General features: G+C 43.7%; 1 protein-coding gene across 1 annotated transcript; it reads left to right on the top strand.

Annotated features, from left to right (window-relative positions):
- Positions 1-1,577: 1,577 nt before the first annotated feature.
- On the top strand, positions 1,578-9,249 carry ptk6b (PTK6 protein tyrosine kinase 6b). The gene is made up of 8 exons (XM_068341740.1): positions 1,578-2,101; positions 3,014-3,135; positions 5,590-5,753; positions 6,241-6,397; positions 7,014-7,175; positions 7,251-7,432; positions 7,516-7,669; positions 8,135-9,249. The coding sequence occupies exons 1-8, from the start codon at positions 1,728-1,730 to the stop codon at positions 8,314-8,316; spliced, it is 1,497 nt and encodes a 498-aa protein (XP_068197841.1). The 5' UTR covers positions 1,578-1,727; the 3' UTR covers positions 8,317-9,249.
- The last annotated feature ends 9,834 nt before the right edge of the window (positions 9,250-19,083 follow it).

Raw genomic sequence — 19,083 nt, 5'->3', positions numbered from 1 at the left:
TGGCCCTGTGTTCTCAATATTATTATTGGATGTATTGTTTTATGTAAATAAATGCTTGTATGTGTCAACAGAAATGGATTGTGAATACCAAAAAAATGTTCAACATGTCTATTAATAAGATAAAAATCAACATGTCGCAAATACAATATATTAGATTTTGTTGTACCTATATATGTCATGTTACTGCATTAATGAAGGAATGCCTAATGAAGCAAAATAAGACATAACTAGTTTTTATTCTGACATTTTTCAAAGAACGACTTACCGATGTATTGGTCTCAGACGTGAAGGGCCATACCTGGCCCTCAGTACGTGACCGGCCCTTTGTAGGGTGTACACGTTTAGGTACACAGGCTGGAACCCAGGATGTTGAGTCATGCACGGAACTTCATCAACCTCCTGCAGACGAATCCTAACCTACAGTGAAAAACATGGTAAAGGTATTTTGAATTTAGTTGTAAAAGTAGCCGAATACCGTAGAGACATAACTTTGTGGTTTAGCTGTGAGCTTGCTACTTGTATCTCCAAACAGATGTTTTCTGCTTCTGTTGGCATACATTCACAGTGTCCACAGGAACACCTGTACAACAGGTGAAGACACCTCAAAATAGAGTAGATAAAAGCATCACTGCAATATGGTTACATCATTTCACCATTAAACTGGTGGCAGGTGTCAGCTCCGTGTGTCTTGTCACAGAGGACTGCCTCAAACATTTAGCAGCTTAGTAACGGGTTAAATCAATGTGATAGAAAAATAAAGGAACTTAGCCGTGAGCAGAAGCTAGCATTAGCCACATGGTAATAACTATCAGAACCACCATCAGACTTTACCGTCACTTACAGAAATACAGCAACATTTTAACAGTCAACACATCTGTACATATACAAAATACATAATAAGACATGTGACATTATTACTGTGTGATGAGAGGCGGGAGTAGAAGCTAAAGTAGCTACCGGACGATGCTAACGTCCTGTGATGACGTAGGGTACACAACAAAACAACAGAACCAACTAAGTAACGTTCACACGGACTAACCGTTCAGAAACGTCCTGCTGCAGCCGCACAGTCGGTGTTTCTTCTGGGTCCGACTCAGGGTCATAGATGTACGCCGACACGATGGGTCCTCCAAACGCCATAATGCTAACAAACGTAATGCCGGTCAGTGTCCCGTTAGCCTAACGCTCTACGTCAGAGGGGCGTGGCCCAGGTGAAGGAGGCGTGGACCAGCGGAGCTCATTAACATACTGCAGCCGGAGGTCTGAAACGAAGCGTTTTGTGAGGAGCTCAGATGAGCGGTTTTGAAAAGCTGATATTTAGGACCACAGATCACTTTAGGTCAAAATATTTGGAATACAGTCTAGTTGGACATCTGGCAGCTGAATGACATTAAGTTAAAAATACATAATATGGGACCTTTAAGAAAAACGCAGGCGCGCCTCTTGATTCAAAGCTGCACAGGTGAGCCCCTCCCACCACCTGCATCCATCAGTTAGACAGATTTCTTGGTGGGCGGGGCTTCTGTCAGTTATTACCTCCTCCATTAGGAAGTTGACAGTCATTGGAGGGAGTCCACGGTGTGACGGGAACGCAGCAGCTTCCTTCCCGCAGCATTCCACGCATTCCGGCGCGGCGGCTCCTACCTGTCGGACAGGTGCGGCCGGCTGGCGCTAGGAGCCAGAAGGGGGTCGCGTCGGCTCTGAACGGGGGCCACTCACCGTCACCCATGGGCGAGTGTCTGCGGACAGCTTGTCCGTGTCTAGACGCGCTGCGACAGAGGATCTTTGGAGACAAAAACGCTTCTACCGATGGAGGGGATGTGGGCGGCGGCGGCGGCGGCGGCGGCAGCAGCCTCGACTGGAGAGCACCGGGTCAGAAGGAGCGCCCGGTGGAGAGCAGCTCCGTCTTCACGGCGCTCTGGTCGTTCGATTCGCGGCAAGAGGACGAGCTTTCGTTCACGGAGGGGGATCTGTTCAGCGTGATCAACCGGAACGGGACCTGGTGGTCCGCGCGGAGGATCGACCGGAACGGGCGCGTCCTGGACACCGGGGTCGTGCCCAGTAACTACCTGGCCCGCGCGGAGACGCTGGAGATGCAGCCGTGAGTGAAGTGATTTAGATGACGTCACGGACGTCACACCTGTTGAAGTTTGTTTCTCCTGCAGCAGGTGTTTGTTTGTTTACTAATATTCTCACTTGTTTGTCAACAAGTGTGGAAATGTTGAAATAATTTCAGGTTATTTAGGGTCATGAAGAAGGGCGTGTCCAGAGGCGGGGTTTGAGTCAGGCTGCACACTCAAACCCCGCTGTAGGGGTACAGTGAAGCAGGACGGCATCCAATCAGAATCACCTGTTGGAATTGTTTGATTGGTTGATGATTGGTTTAATTCACCTGCTGCTAACAGGAAGTGGTGTGTCAGGTGTGAAATGTTTTTTTTCTAGGCATCATGCCACGCCCCCTGCTCTGCAGCAGGTCAGACCTTCCGTCTCCACTTCACCAGCTTCAGCTTCACGTTCATCTTTGAAACGTCCTCTGGTGCAAACCCTGAATGTCATCACTGCCGCTTTAATGTCAGCGCCGTGTCTCTGAGCACTGATGCATGCTGGGACACAAATACACCACGGGGCCATGAAACGTGTGGTCGTTCGCCAGGTGCCACAAAGCTGAAGTGGTTTTTAATGTCGCTGCTATTTGTGGCCGTTTCACATCCGTTTTAAACACACAGGAGTTAGCTTTCAGGGGCTACGCTAGCTCTCACTCTTCAGCATCGACTTTAAAATTAATTTTATCTTTTCCCTTGAAAAAACACTAAAGAAAAAACAACTGGAAACATTTAACTATTTACAAATACAAGAATAAAATAATTTAAAAAACGGTAACTTCTGTATCTTAACAATATTTTATTTGTGTTTACTAAAATTCAACCAGAACCAGTGTCATTCTAATCATGACACCAGAACACTTGTGAGTCCTCCCATTGGTCACGACCTTTCTCTCTCCATCTTCATCCAGGTGGTACTTTGGGACGATGAATCGGTTCCAGGCCCAGAGCCACCTCCTGGGACCGGGAAACGACGACAGAGCCTTCCTCGTCCGGCACAGCGAGAAAGACAACGTTGGATACGTTCTGTCAGGCAAGGCATGAAACTGGGCGATGAGGGAGGAAGGCCAAAAACAGAAGGAGGATGAGGCGTTTGAGTCCGTGGGTAAAAACAGAACTAGTTTCACTTCAGCTCTGGAACAGAGTCATTCGTGTTTGATAAAGGAAGTTGTTTGAAGCTGACAGAAGACAAAACATTTCAAACCGGATTTTGCATTTATCTCCACAAAGATCACCAGAAACTGTCTCGTCTGATAAACATGGCTGGAAATGATTCCTTTTTTAACTGCTGCCACGCCCCAAAACCGACCAAACCAAAATCAATCTCCAGTTTGTCTCCATCAGGGTGGTAAACGTCTAGCTGTCGTCCCGTTCGAGGCTGATGTCACGCTCTTATCTGTAAGATAAATACGACGCTACAGCCGGTAAAACATTAGCTTAGCAAAGACGGGACAAAATCCACCTACCAGCACAGGAAACAGTCACAAGTCATTTAACCGATGCCCTTTACAAGGGCAACGAGCGCAACCACGGAAAATGTCAGCGTTTGTTTTCCATCACTAATCTTCACTTTCAAGCGGGACAAACAGGAAGTGTGTGACGAACGCCATTTTCCAATCTGTTTAGAAGAAGTATTCCTGGAATGGTAACACCTAGCTTTGTTTGTAACCCGTCCTGCCGCGGAGCGCAGAGGAAGTGTTGCTGAACGAAACATAACACTGACTATCATCAATAAAATGATTCATGACATGTGGGCAGCAGATAAGAGATCATGAAAATCCATCAATCACATTTTAGTTAGATATATATACTTTATTTATCCCAAACTGGGAAATTTAGGATCACATAGTGCCAAAGTGCCATAGTGCCAGTTACATAGTGCCAAAGCGTAACAGAAGTCATGTCATTGCACGTCACATACAGAGCTGGTCTAAAACAGTCAACAAGTGATATCTTCAAAGATATCTGAAGACATCTGAGCAGCGTCTCGGTTGGAAACGAGGCGTGAAAACAGAAACTGTTCTTCTGGTCGTCTTCATCCAGCCTTCGTTTTCAGACCTCTGAGGTTTGTCGGATTTCGATTTCGTACCTGCTGGCAGAAAGGAAAATGTTAATCTGCAGGCGTTGTGGAACAACTGTCGAACAACTTAAATCGTAACAACCTGGATTAAAAAATACTGAATTGTTTGCAAACTTAAAATAGTCAATAATATTTTTTTCAATAATATTTGGTATTAACCAAATACTATCGAAAATGCATCCATTAATAAAGTATAGTACAGAACTGGGAATGGTTGCCCAGAGATGGTGCCCAGAGAGGAACTGTGGTATTGTATGAGGAAGTCTGGAGTATCAGAGAAGTATGTGAGAGCAATGCAGGACATGTATGAGGACTGTAAGACAGTGGTGAGGTGTGCTGTAGGTGTGACAGAGGAGTTCAAGGTGGAGGTGGGACTGCATCAGGGATCAGCTCTGAGCCCCTTCTTGTTCGCTATGGTGATGGACAGGCTGACAGACGAGGTTAGACAGGAATCTCCATGGACTATGATGTTTGCAGATGACATTGTGATCTGTAGTGAGAGCAGGGAAGAGGTGGAGGAGAAGCTAGAGAGGTGGAGGTTTGTCCTGGAAAGGAGAGGAATGAAGGTTAGCCGCAGTAAGACAGAGTACATGTGTGTGAATGAGAGGGACCCAAGTGGAAGAGTGAGGTTACAGGGAGAAGAGATCAAGAAGGTGGAGGATTTCAAGTACTTAGGGTCAACAGTCCAGAGAAATGGAGAGTGTGGAAAAGAGGTGAAGAAGCGTGTACAGGCAGGATGGAACGGGTGGTGAAAAGTGTCAGGTGTGATGTGTGATGGAAGAGTTTCAGCTAAAAGGAAAGGTGTACAAAACTGTGGTGAGACCAGCGATGTTGTTTGGCCTAGAGACAGTGTCACTGAGGAGGAAAAGACAGGAGACAGAGATGAAAATGCTGAGGTTCTCTTTGGGAGTGACCAGGAAGGATAGGATCAGGAATGAGTACATCAGAGGGACAGCACATGTTAGAGGTTTTGGAGATAAAGTCAGAGAGGCCAGACTGAGATGGTTTGGACATGTCCAGAGGAGAGATAGTGGTAGGTAGATAGAGGAGAGATATTGGTAGAAGGATGCTGAGTTTTGAACTGCCAGGCAGGAGGCCTAGAGGAAGACCAAAGAGGAGGTTTATGGATGTAGTGAAAGAGGACATGAAGGTAGTTGGTGTGAGAGAAGAGGATGCAGAAGACGGGGTTAGATGGAGGCAACTGATTCGCTGTGGCGACCCCTGAAGGGAAAAGCCGAAAGGAAAAGACAGAACTGGGAATGGTTATCTTCGGTTTAGTCTGGAGAAGTTAATGACTTAAGCTGTGTCTACTGGAGCCGACTAACCTTTCAACACATACTTTCTTTCAGATTTGGTTTTACTTTGCAATCTGATAAATCTTTCCTTTTTTAAACTATTTTTCCCCAGTGAGGTCGAGTGAACGGGTGAAACACTTTAAAGTCCTTCAGGACCACGAGAACAACTATCACGTAGAGCAGAGCCAGCACTTCAGCTCCATGATGGACCTGGTGGAGTTCTACTGCACCAACAGCCTCAACAACACCCCCCCGATGGGCAACCCCTGTAAGAAGGTAGGATCCGACCAGCTGGTTGTCTTCTAGTTTCTCTCATTCCTGCTGTCAAACCAGGAAGTGCCCAGTCATCACACAAAACTTTAGAATGCCATATAGCAGCAGCGCCAACGCTAATACCTGAATCATCGGGATTCCAGTTCATACTGAACAAACAGCATTCATCGTTTCTATCGCTGAACAAACTGCCAAGTCACAACGGTGACTCGTGTTCCTGGTAGCTGTCGCTTTCAAAGTAAATTTTGAAATATTTTATTTTTAGACACTTTGACCTTTCATGCCCTTGAGGGCCACATATTATTATGTGGTGGGCCAGATGTGGCCCACGGGACTTGTGACACATGTGTGCAGGCGCTCTGAGTGACCAGTTTTTAAATCATATTAAAAATGAATCAAACTTCATTTTAATTTGATCATCTACACTGTGCAGCGATTGAATCATTAAATTAAACACACTTTAAGTTGTCGATATTTTTGTTTCCGTCAGATTCCACCCAACATCCCGGTTTGTGACAAGGACGAGTGGGAGCTCCCGAAGTCGGAGTTTACCGTGGAGGCGGAGCTGGGCAGTGGTTACTTCGCCACCGTTCACCGGGGACGCTGGAAAAACATGATCAAAGTGGCCATTAAGATCCTGAGAAACGGTAGGACCTCTTCATCCACCTTTCTGGTTGGTGTATTCCAGATAGTAATATTACAATGACTGGTGTGGGTCTGGGTTACCTGTCCATGGTAGAGCTGTTCACTAATTCCCTGGTACGACTGAAAAGCTGAACTCTAAATCAAACCTAAATGAAACTTTGTCACTCCAGTGAGATCCGGCCCCTCCTTCATCGCTCAAGTGTTCAGTTACCTGTAGTTCACCTGTAAGACTTGCAGTTGGTTGAGTTTCCTTTGTGTGGTGTGGAAGCTGGGGCGGGGCCTCAGACTGTTTTGTGGTGGAATACGATCAGTCTGAATAAAAGACTGTTTGTGTATCCACATCTTTCACTTCCTCTCTCCTGAACCCATCACATCTTGTCTGAACAAATTGGATGATCCTCTTTCTGGACAGGGGGAGGCTGTGTTAGCTTGTACCATGTTGTATCTGTCGTACGATTGAAATAAAAATCCCTGTCATTATTAAGACCCATTTTTCTTTTAAGCATTTACCAAGCACAGAAAACCCCTGCTTGTCTTGGATTGACCTGTTTGAATTGTCATGTTTGGTGAATCACGATTTCACAACATGGTCCTGGTTCCTCTTTTGGATTCTGTCAGACTCCGAGCTGAACCACGCTGAATTTCAGAGGGAAGTGGAGATCCTAAAGAGACTCCGCCATCGCCACCTCATTTCCCTGTTCGCCATTTGCACAGCATCGACGCCCTTCTGGATCATCACGGAGCTGATGGAGAAAGGCAACCTGCTGGGCTTCCTCAGAGGTACCCTTCTGCTTCACCGTTTCAGTTTGGAACCCCAACTCACTCAGATTCTGATCCTCTTTGCTTTGGTTTCAGGACCGGAGGGGCAAAATCAAGACTTTGCGTCCCTTATTGACATGGGTGCCCAGGTGGCTGATGGGATGTCTTACCTGGAGGAGAAGGAGAGCATCCACAGAGATCTAGCAGCTCGAAATGTGTTGGTGGGTGAGGACTACATCTGTAAGGTGGCGGACTTTGGACTGGCAAGGGTGATCAAGGTAGGGAGGGAAGGGGGGGGGGGTCTGTCTTTTTTTTTGGGTCCAATCTCGTCTACAGTTCTTAGAACTGATTTGTCTTCCAGGAGCCGTTCTACATAACAGATGATAAGAAGATTCCCTACAAGTGGACTGCTCCTGAGGCCATCACTCATGGAAAGTTCTCCAACAAGTCGGACGTCTGGTCTTTTGGCATCCTACTCTACGAAATCGCCACCTATGGAGGCGTTCCCTACCCAGGTTGGTAGAGTGACACATCTGAGATTAGTTTTCTGTTTTTGGTGTGACTTCCTGGAGGAATCTGTCTTCATGAGGAGATTCATCATGTTCTGATCAAATGTTCTCCACATTCCTTAACTCTTACAACACAAGTCAAACTATTCAACATGTAGATTTAATCTGTTTTCAAGTCCTGGATCGCACTAAAATTCCAACATTCAATAATTCCTTGTTCTGCACATGCCCCAACCATTGGTTATGAAGTCGAAGCACAAATAAATGGATCCCTTCTAAATTTAGCAGGTACCTCGTGTGACGTTTCCAACTTGTCCGAGCGTCATCACAATCCGTCGGGTAACTTTGTGTAATCCTGCTTTGTCAGCAGGAGGGAAAGACGATCAATAAATAACCCTTGAACTGAGCGATGCAGTGGTTGCATCTTTACACTTACGTTTCTTTCTCCCTGCTTCCTCTTACCTTCCCCAGCTATGAACAACCAGGAAACGCATGAACGGGTTACCAAAGGATACAGGATGCCAGCTCCGGACAATTGCCCCAACTTTCTCTATAACATCATGCTAAAATGTTGGAGCGCCCAGCCAGAAGATCGGCCAGACTTTAAGACCCTGAAGAGCCAGCTGGACAACAGCTCCTATGACCTGGAGTGAGTTTGAGTGTTGGTGGTGATCTGAAACAACTGAACCAACTGTTCCGTGTGACAGGTTTCAAGTACAGTTGTTCATTTTTCACCTGGCAGTGATGCTTAGATGAACGTTTAGCCTTTCACTAACGGATGAAACAGACGCAAACGCGACGTGATGACGTCTATGCAGCGGATTTAAAATCTGACTGCAGTGTCTAGTTTCAGCCAGCAGGGGGCAGTACAGTCACAGTAGCTGTCTCTCTTTTACCCGCTGCAGTGAAGGGATTCATTCGCCGTCTTCCGGTTCTACGTTCAGGTTCTCTGCAAACGGGAGAAACGCAGAACGATAAAACAAATAAATTGGACCGAACCGGTGCGATGCGTTCAGGGACTCTGACCTAAACAGACGCAGCTGCACTTTATTATCTACATTTATTAAATGACGCTTTTTCTGAATTCTATCAAGAATTCAAAATAAAAATGTGGGATTATAGGAAATTTCCACATGCTGATTCACGCACAGCAAAGGCTTTACACGACATTGTTATTGAAAACAATGTAAAAAAATTGGTATAATTTGAAGGAAAATTCCTTAAAAATACAATTTTAGAAAGAAATTACACTAAACTACAGGTGTCAACGAAAAAATATGTGAAATTAAAAATGTTCAGTGTTTAACGGGTTCAAAGTCAAACTTTAAATCCTGGATCTACTTGTCTTCGGCCTGAACACAATTATTTAAATGTATTCTCAATAGCAATTAAATTATTCAATTTAATTAAATGTAACTAAATTAAAATGATTCCCAAAGGCTTCCTTTTTATTTATTGTGGATCATGTTTCACGAGGCATGTGATTAGACTCTCCACTGCTGCTGGAATAAATATTTGACTTCTATATTCTCACCTTTGCAATGAAAGTGGAAAGATATGAACGTCCACCACTTCTGCAAGATTAAAAGAAAATATTCAACAGATTTTATCTGGGTGTATTCTTAAAAAGCAAACACACACATTAGTGCTTAAAGTACCCCACACTGAAGCCTGTGTGTGTGTGTGTGTGTGTGTGTCGATGCTTAACCTCCCCCAACCCCAAGTTAACCCAGCATCAGACGTCAGACCTGCAATGTGCAGATCAAGTCCAAACAGACTCTGGACAAACTGGTTTTTAATCAGTTCAGACACATTTTGACCTCAAATAGAAGAACTTTGTCGCCACTGACAACAGACATTGGCGACAGGAGGAATATTATTCTTAATGACTAATTGTGTTTGATCTGGAACAACAACTAGAGACTCTGGAGCATCTGTTCACACAAATAACATGATGTAAGAACAGACACACAAAGTCCTAATATGCAAGTGTTTACACGGAAATAAGGACGAACCTCAGAGACCAATTGGTTCGGTGCTAGTCGCTAACGTTAGCTCATGTCCAGACGAGCTTAAGTGCTGGAGGTTCAGTGAAAGTCAACAGATTGTAGGTCAAAAAGAGTCATCCACTGGAAATGTTTACCATCTGACTTTATCTGTGCGCTTTAAATCCAAATCCTCCAAGCAACGGAGGATGACCTACTCTGACAGACGTTAGCTTAAGTTTCCCTATAGATACTCTGTTAACATGAACGTTGCTGCATCCCAGAAATGCTAGAAGGGAAGACAGACGCAGGTAACAGCTATGATTGGACAGCCAATGTTTTCAGGGGCATTTGATTGTGCGTTGTGTTAGTGTACTGTGGGAGAAGAAACATTTACAATCCTTTCGAAACTCCCTGACACCCTCATCAAACATTGTTGATCAGCCAGACTAGTCTCGACTATGGCTGTTGGACAAAACCAACCACCAGTAGAACTGAAGAAGACTCTTGGATGAGAGGTGAAATGTCTTCAAGAAACTTTCTTCAAGTCCAGTGGATTGATTTAAACGGCTTTGGATAACCATGACCTAGATTGAGAACCAGATAGTTTGAAGTTGTTAGTTTAGCAAGACGCGTTCCAACCATGACAGTGTCTTTCTACCTCCTGTTCAAAATAAGATGTAAATGCCAAGAGTTCTAAAAACAGTAACCAGCGTGACTTTCTAGAACTGAGTCAGTGTCTCTTGGCACCATTAATTGTAATCATTTCACAACACATTGTCGATGCATGATCGGCATCAACATCCTGCAGTCATGTCTGGAGCCGCCAGCTATCAGCTGCATGTCCTTCATCTGTGTCATCATTTACCATGTGGAGCTCCAGATTCCCTCTTGAAAATCCAGCTTGACGAGGACCGGAGAGGAAGGAGAACAGAGGGGTGAAGGGAGGGAAGAGACAGGCTGCCTCATCACATGAAAGGGAGGCGTGTTCGTCGTGTGTCTGCAGAGCGTTGACTTGTTGTCTGCTGTTGTTTTGGATCTCTGCTGATCAGAACTCATCCGTCTGGTGGTTTGTTTACGACCACACACCCAACGAAGGTAAGAGTTTTAAACTTTACCGACTCATTTCCAGACTCTTATTTGACAGAATGCTAAGAACATTGGGACTTTCGCTGTTTATTCACTTCACTGGAAATACAGGTTCAAAATGATTTCAAGGGATCATCAGTACTTATGAGGCAGCTGTCATTCTCTTCTCTAGAATTTAATCAAATTTTTACTCATGCATCATGTTTGTTTCTCCAGTTGGACTCCTGACAATAAAACCTAAATAAAACCTTTTGAAACGAGTTGATCCAATGAAGAACATGAAAACACAACAAAACTGACATCTTCACGTCTACACTTTGTCCTTTAGCTTCACTGCCTTCAGCATTGTACTTGGTTTGTTTCCAGATGGATCGTTTCCCATTATTTTATGGCATGTTGTCTCAACGCTTTTAAGGCGGTATTTCATAACTCAACTGCTTGTCACATATCCAGAGCACATTGAGATGTAATAAAAGGTGCCAATCAAACTGATCTACTCCACCTAGACAGACAATCTGAGCTTAGAGAGAAATAACGCAAAGCAGGATGTAGAGAAGACAGAGCAGAGGACAGGCCACACTTCTGTTGACTTTATCTGACAAACTCTCCAGCTCCTGCTGGAAATAACGTCACCTGAAAATGTAACTAGCGAATGTTGGATTTGTGATGTTAGGAAGGTAAAAGTTAAAGCACGTTATGGTTACAGCTGACATTCAAGGAATAGTTTCCCCCTTGTTTCCACCCTGGAACTGGGGCTCCCTAGAATCCAGCATGACCGTCTTGGATCCAAAAGGACTGCAGCTGCTGTCTTGGTTTGACGGTCTTCCTGTTCCTTTAGCCCACTGGACACGGGGATCCATGCTAAAACCTAGAGAGCCTGTCTGGAATGTGCACATGTTGAAGATACTTTAGCATGTGCAAAAGGAAAGACTAAAAGTCAGCTGCATGTCCTTTTCTGGTTTCCAGTGGGAGTCAAAGATTTATGACAGATGCTGTTCAGTGTCATCCACCCGGAGGCGAGGGGATCTCGGCCAGCTGAGGTCAGGATCAATGTAGGCTGCAGGGAAAAGTGTCCCCCTCCCTGGGAAAGACCTGCAGAATGAGGCTTTTAAAAAGATTCATGGTGTCCTAACAGCTTTTAGATGCTGGTAGAAGTTAGAATAGTGGAAACTATTCAATGCCAGGGGCAAAAATCACACCGCTTTACCCACAGTATATTCATTGTTAGGTTCGATCCGGAGGGGAACGATGGTTGGTTAGGGTCAGAATTAGGGTTAAGGTTAGGTTCAGGATCAGGGTTAGGGTTAGGATTAGGATTAGTGTTAGTCCTGTCCCAGCTGTCTCTGAAGCTGACTCCCTGTAATAAATTCACTTTCTGTTTCAATTCATGTCAGCAGAGAAATAAGCTGAGCAAGCATGAATGCTTCCAACCTGTCAGGTCCTGCATGTGTCATGTCCATGACTATTGTTAGAGAGGGCTCAGCTAAAGGATACCCCAAGTTCATTCCTGTGACCTCTGACCTATAACTAGCTGTAATCCAGGTCAACAGTGAGCTAAAACAAGCCCATGTTTGTCTGAGCCGTAAAAATGGGTGCTGACCTTCTGTCTAGGGTGATGCCACTCGACTCTGGCAAAAATATAAGCCACTCCTTGGCCGCCTATGGAAGCAGAAGGGCGGTCACTTCCTGTGGAGAAAAACCTGCTGATGCTTCCTTCTGTTTTAAAGCGCTGAAGCTCATTTATGAATCAGAGAAGAAAGTTTAAGCAGGTGAAGAGCTGGCAGAAGGTGGGTCTGTTTATCTCAGTCATTCAGGGTTACTCAGTTTAAGGAGCATGCTCACGAAATGCCTGGTTTTCCTACTTCCTGCCTAACTTCCTTATGAGTGTCCTTCTCCCCACGTTCCCTCTTAACATTTCCTTCCTTCTTGCTTTCCCGTGTTCTTTGTTTCCTCTCATCTTCTCTTTCAACTTTCCTTCTTTGTTCCCATCTGAAGTTTCTTTCTTCCTTGTCTCATTCAATCTTCTTTCTTTCAACCTTCCAGCCTTCTTTGTTTTCGTCTTTCCCTCCCTTCCTGTCTGTCCTCCCTCAGTTCTGTTCTTTTCCTCCCCTATTTGTTTTGGTTTTTCATTTCTTCTTATGGCTGCTTCCCTTCCCCTCCCTTCCCTGCTGAGCTAATGTTGCTCAGATCAGCTGTTGGATGCGAGAGACGAATGAGAACAGGTTCCTAAAATAAAAAACAGTTCCTTATATGAAGTGTACCACAGCCACAGGGTTGATCTGAACGAGGGAAAAGGAGGGTGGGTGAAACAAGAGTGGGAGGGGACAACCTTTCCCCTACATCTGACTGAGCGGCGAGGCTTCCAACACAAGAAGTGTTTACGCCGACTCACACAAGGCAGTCAACAAACTGGAAGACGTGAGAGGTGGTCCAACCAGGACGAGCTCGTCTTTCACAGGTTCCACAAAGGGTTTGACAGAATTTAATATAACTTTATGCAAGTTTCTATTAACAAAAGTGTGTTTAGAGCCTCAGAACAAACCAGAGAATCTTTTACATTTCAGTTGTGTATTTTTAGCTTCATGAATGTGATGTCCTAAGCCGCACCCCTGCTAGCTGCATAACTTAGGGTGGTTTTTTACTGTAAAGGAATACATTGCATGCTTTTGGAAATGTCAGCCAACATATTTGAAAGAGAAACATCCAGATATCTATCCATCAAGCAATAGCAACTCACAGATAGGAGATGCAAAAATATTTTGTTTACTCCAGCTGATTTTTTTTTTTTAAGGGGGGGTACTGTTACTAACAGCAAGTATGGGTCATCCTCTTGTGAAATACCACACAGACCGTGAAGCGCTGAACTTATCTTCTCAGCACAAATATTATCGACACAAACATCTGTGCTCCAGTTCCACCACTCCCTTCCAATTTATTCACCTATTCATTCATTTTCCTTGTCACTTCTCTCCTTACGGGGGTCACGGAGGTTGCTGGAGCCTATCCCAGTGGACTTACGGGCATGAGGCAGGGGTATGTTCCGGACATATTTATATAACAGTGAACTGACCTCTGACTTCACATCTCTTATATATGGCTATGATATAGCTAACATCTGAAAAACAAGTGCGTAGTGATGATACTTTTTACTACACAACGCTTGTGTTAAAGAACAAGGACAAGGACAAAACTATTTAGAACTCAAACCCAAACAGGAGCATCAAGGCTTTCAAAGCAGAATGATGATCCCTGGACCACAAACTGAGCTTATCTCTAAATATAAATGTCCAACCTCGCCGATTGAGGCTCCCATGTGATATTTCAACACCAGTGCAAATATTGTCAGAGAATCTGTCATCAAAAAACCAGCGCTGATAGACCCGACCTGATCAAACAGGGTGAACAGGAGGTCATTGCTAATCCTGGTTCACTGCTTTGGTGCTCTGCAAACAAACAGATCGATCTAAAAGACCTGTTTATCGATCCCAAACCAAGTCCAAACCCAAAGATTCTTTACATTATAAATAACCAAGAAATGCACAAAATTCAATTCAACGAAAACGTTTTGGCATTTTTGCTCAAAAACAACAGTGACATGGATGAATAATGTTATTCTTCCGAGAAGGTGGAGGGATCAGACGCGCTCATGGTCGACCGATGGGGCAATAGTGGAGTCATGCATTCAGACAGTAGGCGGTTGTGTGTATCACGTCTTATTTATGCGATACTGTGAGATCAGGTTGAATCAGAAGGAATCAGAATATAAGGAACATTCAAGGTCCAACAATCTCAAACATCTGTTTAGCTTTCATGGCAAAGTTTCTTAGAAATCACTTCAGAATATTCTTGGAGTCTTCCCTGCATCCTGCCACCAAGATTTGTGGAAATCTGTTGAGTATTTTTCTTGGAAAATCCGCACCAAACCAAAATCTCAGTTTTAACACTACAAGTTGAGTGTGCTCTCTTCCAGGTGGAGCCTGGTCCACAGGTTTGAGCTTTTTGAACTCACTGATAACTGTAACCTGAAAACATTGAGAGTTCAGGAAAACCTATTTTTGATTTCTGAGCTGTTTTGTGGTGAACTTAATGCACCTGATCATCAATGACAAATAAAAACCGACAAAGACCTCACCAGTAAAATGTTTCATAAGTCGATAGCATGACCTCAAAAGCAGAACATGCTTCCAAAAGCTTTGCCAGGCTTGAAGTTGTTCAGCGTCAGCCTTGGGTTTTTGTCTGTTGTGCTGAAACTGCAAATTCTCAAAATGAACACTTTCACTACCCTTCACAAAGCAGACGATAAAGAAAAATTTAAAGAAACTCAATCTCAGCATCAAATCACCAACAGAGAGAACAAACATAAGCATCTAATAATAGCAAGGTTAGTATTCCAGGTAACAGGTTGAACAAACTTTTTCCTGCTTCTATTGGAACAATGGCAGCTTCTATTTGCTGTGTTAACAGCTGTGACCTTCAGCCCCGTCGCTGTTTACCTTTCCACAACATCTCCCTTCAGGATCAGCACAAATTCAGCTGAAGCCTCTTCCACGTGACAAAAATGCAAAACTAACTTAAATCATCTAAAAAATTCCATCAACGATGCGTCACGATGAGACACAGATAAGACCCGTCCAGCAGTCATACAACAGAATTAGGTTGAATGTTTTCAACATTCCTCCCTTTGGGTGGTTTTCTATCACAAACTTCTCTCCTCTCAAATCGTATTAGAATATATTACCTTCAGGACTCCCTTCGTTCATCTTTGTGTTTGGATTTGAATTACAAATTTAAAAAAAACTGAAATTAAAATGAGGTTGAATGTTTGAGGTGATGTAAACTGAATTGATCTGGAAAGAAAGACTGAGTTTTTCAATGGGGCGTTTGTTTCCTGGCGTTACATCTCACACTCTATCTTTCAACCCCTTCAGGTCGGACATTCAACTCGCCATGACTAGCGTCAACTCTCCAGCCTGTCTGCTCGCCCGCAACCATTTTCACACAAGTAAGCTGACACGCAGTCGAAACTGACTTGAGACGCCAAAGGGAGAGTAAATATTTGAATTACAAACAACAGTGTCAAGCCTCAAGTGTGAATGAGTCTCAACTCAGTGTTAGAGCAGGCGTCTGCGGTTCAATTCCCGCCCCTGCCAAGCCATCGTCAGAGTGTGAGGTGACGTCTCACCTGCCAGTCACTGCCAAGGTGCCCTGGAGCAAGGCGCCGTCCTCCTTACGAGCTGCTAAATTGGGGCACACCGCTGAGTCGCTGCCCATCACTCTTCTTCCCTTGTACTGTACTAATTTACACTCTTACAGGCCCCTAGTGTGTATGCGTGTTTGTTTCAGGGGCCTGTACACATACAGTATATATGCATGTGTAGCTTGAGTGAAAAACAATTAATTTCCCCATTGGGGATCAATGAAGTTGAATTTGATTTTTAAATCTTTAAACTCACTGAAACATTGTCACTACCATAAAATCAATATGTTCGATCTGACAAATCACAATAAATCATATGTGTAGATAAAACATGACACACGCTATACTAGAAAAACAAACTAGAGAAGAAATTAATATCTCCTGAAAGCGATTATTTTAACACAAAGTCAAACCTGATAAAAATAATTAGTATAGTTCCACGGTTCTGATATTTTTCCATGTTTATCTCAAATAACAAAAAACTGACACTTAAATGACACTTAAATTTAATGACACAAAAGTTTTTTTTAAATTAGATATGAAACCAAAATAAAACGACACCAAGTACAGGTCGCACCTCTGCCAAGGCCAAGCGATGCTATTCATTCATTTAACCTGGTTGATGCTCATACAGTCAGGTGGAAATCAGGTAAGTAGTTTAAACAGAAATACAAATAAAAAAAAACCCACATGACTATTTGGTAACCAGACAGATGATTCTAACTGTTTGGCGTTCATAGAGATCTTATCTTTCTCTTGTATAATCACAGTTTCATTTTTGGTTAGCTGTCGATTAGCTGTGAGTCCTTCAAATGCAAGCATCATCATGCAAGACACTAAGACATTGAATCTCAATAAGACACATTAGTATTTATGGTGGGGGCATTCTGCTCACCCTCAGATAAGCTGTTAAACTGAGCAACAGCCAAGTGTGAATGGCTGCCGTGGTTTCTGGGAATGAAGGTGAATACTGCTTTGCAGTTGATAAACTCGTTTGAGGGGTTTAATTATACAGCCGATCCATCTGTGTACTTTCCTAGCTTGGATGTGATCTTTTGTTTTAAAAAAATGCAGTTCTCAATGTTCATTCACAAACCAGTGTTGGTGCTTCTGTGTCACTCAGACTCGACCCCCAGTCCGAAGCAGCTAAAGTCTGTGATCAGCTGTCAGGTCAACAGGCACCAGCAGAGACGGCTCACCGTCCACGTCACCATGGCTTCCCCTGCAGGTAACCATCTTCAAACGCGCCCTACATTCAACATGGTACACCTATAGACTATATCAGAAGCCACAAAAACCTGACTTCATGAAAGCACACGCCGGTTAATTTCTATTAAAAAATAAGCTTTGGTTTCAATGCAGAAATAGTGCAATGTAATATAATGTATTATTTTATTACCAGTGGAGATTTGACCTCTGAACCTTCAAGAGTCTGGCATCTATGTAGGTCAGTAGGCCGGAGGAGTTCTACAGACACACATACTGTTCATAAAAAATCCTGTCTGTATGTTCGGTATGTGGGTCAGTATACATGTAGACAAATAGAGACCTGTTCTATACAAACACACACACACACACACACACACACTATGCTCCTACATTTTTCATAGGGGGCCCGTGATCTTGAGCGACAGCGAGGTGAGACAGACATGGGGATTAGCTTCCTCCCTCCCCCCAGTTTGTGATTTAATAGTGATCGCAGCAACCCAGAAAACCTGCAGCGTAAGCAGAAACCGTCTAAACACATCTGTCTCCCGTTTCAACCTGACTTGTTTGATCTTTATCTGCAGATTTATTTGGACATTAAGCATAGAGACAGGATGAACAACGGATAGGGCAGAGCTACCTTTCTATTTCTCTTAAAAGAATATTTTCAAATGAATTTAATGGTTTTCTCTCTTTCCCTCAATTTCAGGTGGCTCTGGAACCAAACGGCTTTTGGTTAAAATTGTCCTCGGCTCCATATTTCTTCGCTTCCCCACCTCCAAACCCACCAGACCTGCCAACAGGAGCGTCAAGTAAAAAGAAACAAGCACACCTCCTCGGTTCATTGACTGTGGAGTTAAGAAATCAGCTTTTCTTATCTTCCCGTTTCTCAATGCTTATGACTGAAGGATTTCACAGCCTGGGTCAGACTGACAAATGCCACAAAAGTAAAAAGACACTTTAATATTTTCATCAGGCAAAAGCAGAAAGAGAAACACATGATTCTGAGTTGTGTTCCAAAAGAGATCTGCAGGACACCGAAATGCTTGGCAACTTTTTATTATAATTTTGCTGAGCTTCTGTTTCTAATCTGCGTCAGCTTTATTAACAATGCTGATATCAGACCGATGATGAAAGAGCTGCATTTCCTCCTGATAAGTATGAACTGACTCAGCATCCGACCGAGTCCATGTGTCACAACGGACACCCTTTGGACAGTCCCCTCTGATCATTTCTTCTTTTTAACATCATGATCATGATCTCTTCAGAGATACTTGTCCATTAAGAGTCCTTCAAAATACGACACACTGAATACTCAGGCATCTCTTCTGTCTCAGCCAATGAGCTTGTGTGTTTCAGCCATAAAATAACAACCATGAGGATGTTGTTGCAGAGCATTGCAGGGAAAGGTCATTGGAACTTAAATGAGGAGTAAGGGCCTCACTATCAAGCACAGGGATGTTTGAAGATGGGTTCAGAATAAACCCGATGGAACAGAACCAACTGGAAAACCCTCCGAGCGCTGCTGACCTAGGACAGACTGCAGCATGAGAGGACAGCCCTTCAAATGAGCAGAACAAACCTCCATTGTTTGTCTTTCCTCTGTTTCATAGACACACAGAGGGACAGAAGGTTGGATAGCTGCCAGCGGTGCTTACATAAACCATTTTAGTCATGTCAGGATTTGACTTGCCCAGGGGTCAGCAGGAACATTTTCCTCCTCACGTCAGGATCATTCAAACTGTAGCCCCTCCCCCCCAGATTAAATTACAGGTTATAGCTTTAAAAACATGACTAGTGACACATGTACAATATGAAATCACCAGAAATGTGAAAATGAATCATAACCAACCACAAATTCACAGAATAAATACACTTAATTTAACTTGTAAAGTTTCAAATGTACTTTTACCAAAAGTATACACGAATAAATATCCAGGACG

This window comes from Antennarius striatus, chromosome 2, assembly GCF_040054535.1.
Source record: "Antennarius striatus isolate MH-2024 chromosome 2, ASM4005453v1, whole genome shotgun sequence".
Taxonomy (NCBI): domain Eukaryota; kingdom Metazoa; phylum Chordata; class Actinopteri; order Lophiiformes; family Antennariidae; genus Antennarius; species Antennarius striatus.
The sequence above is the reverse complement of the archived record's forward strand: the minus strand, read 5'-3'. Positions and strand labels throughout refer to the sequence as shown.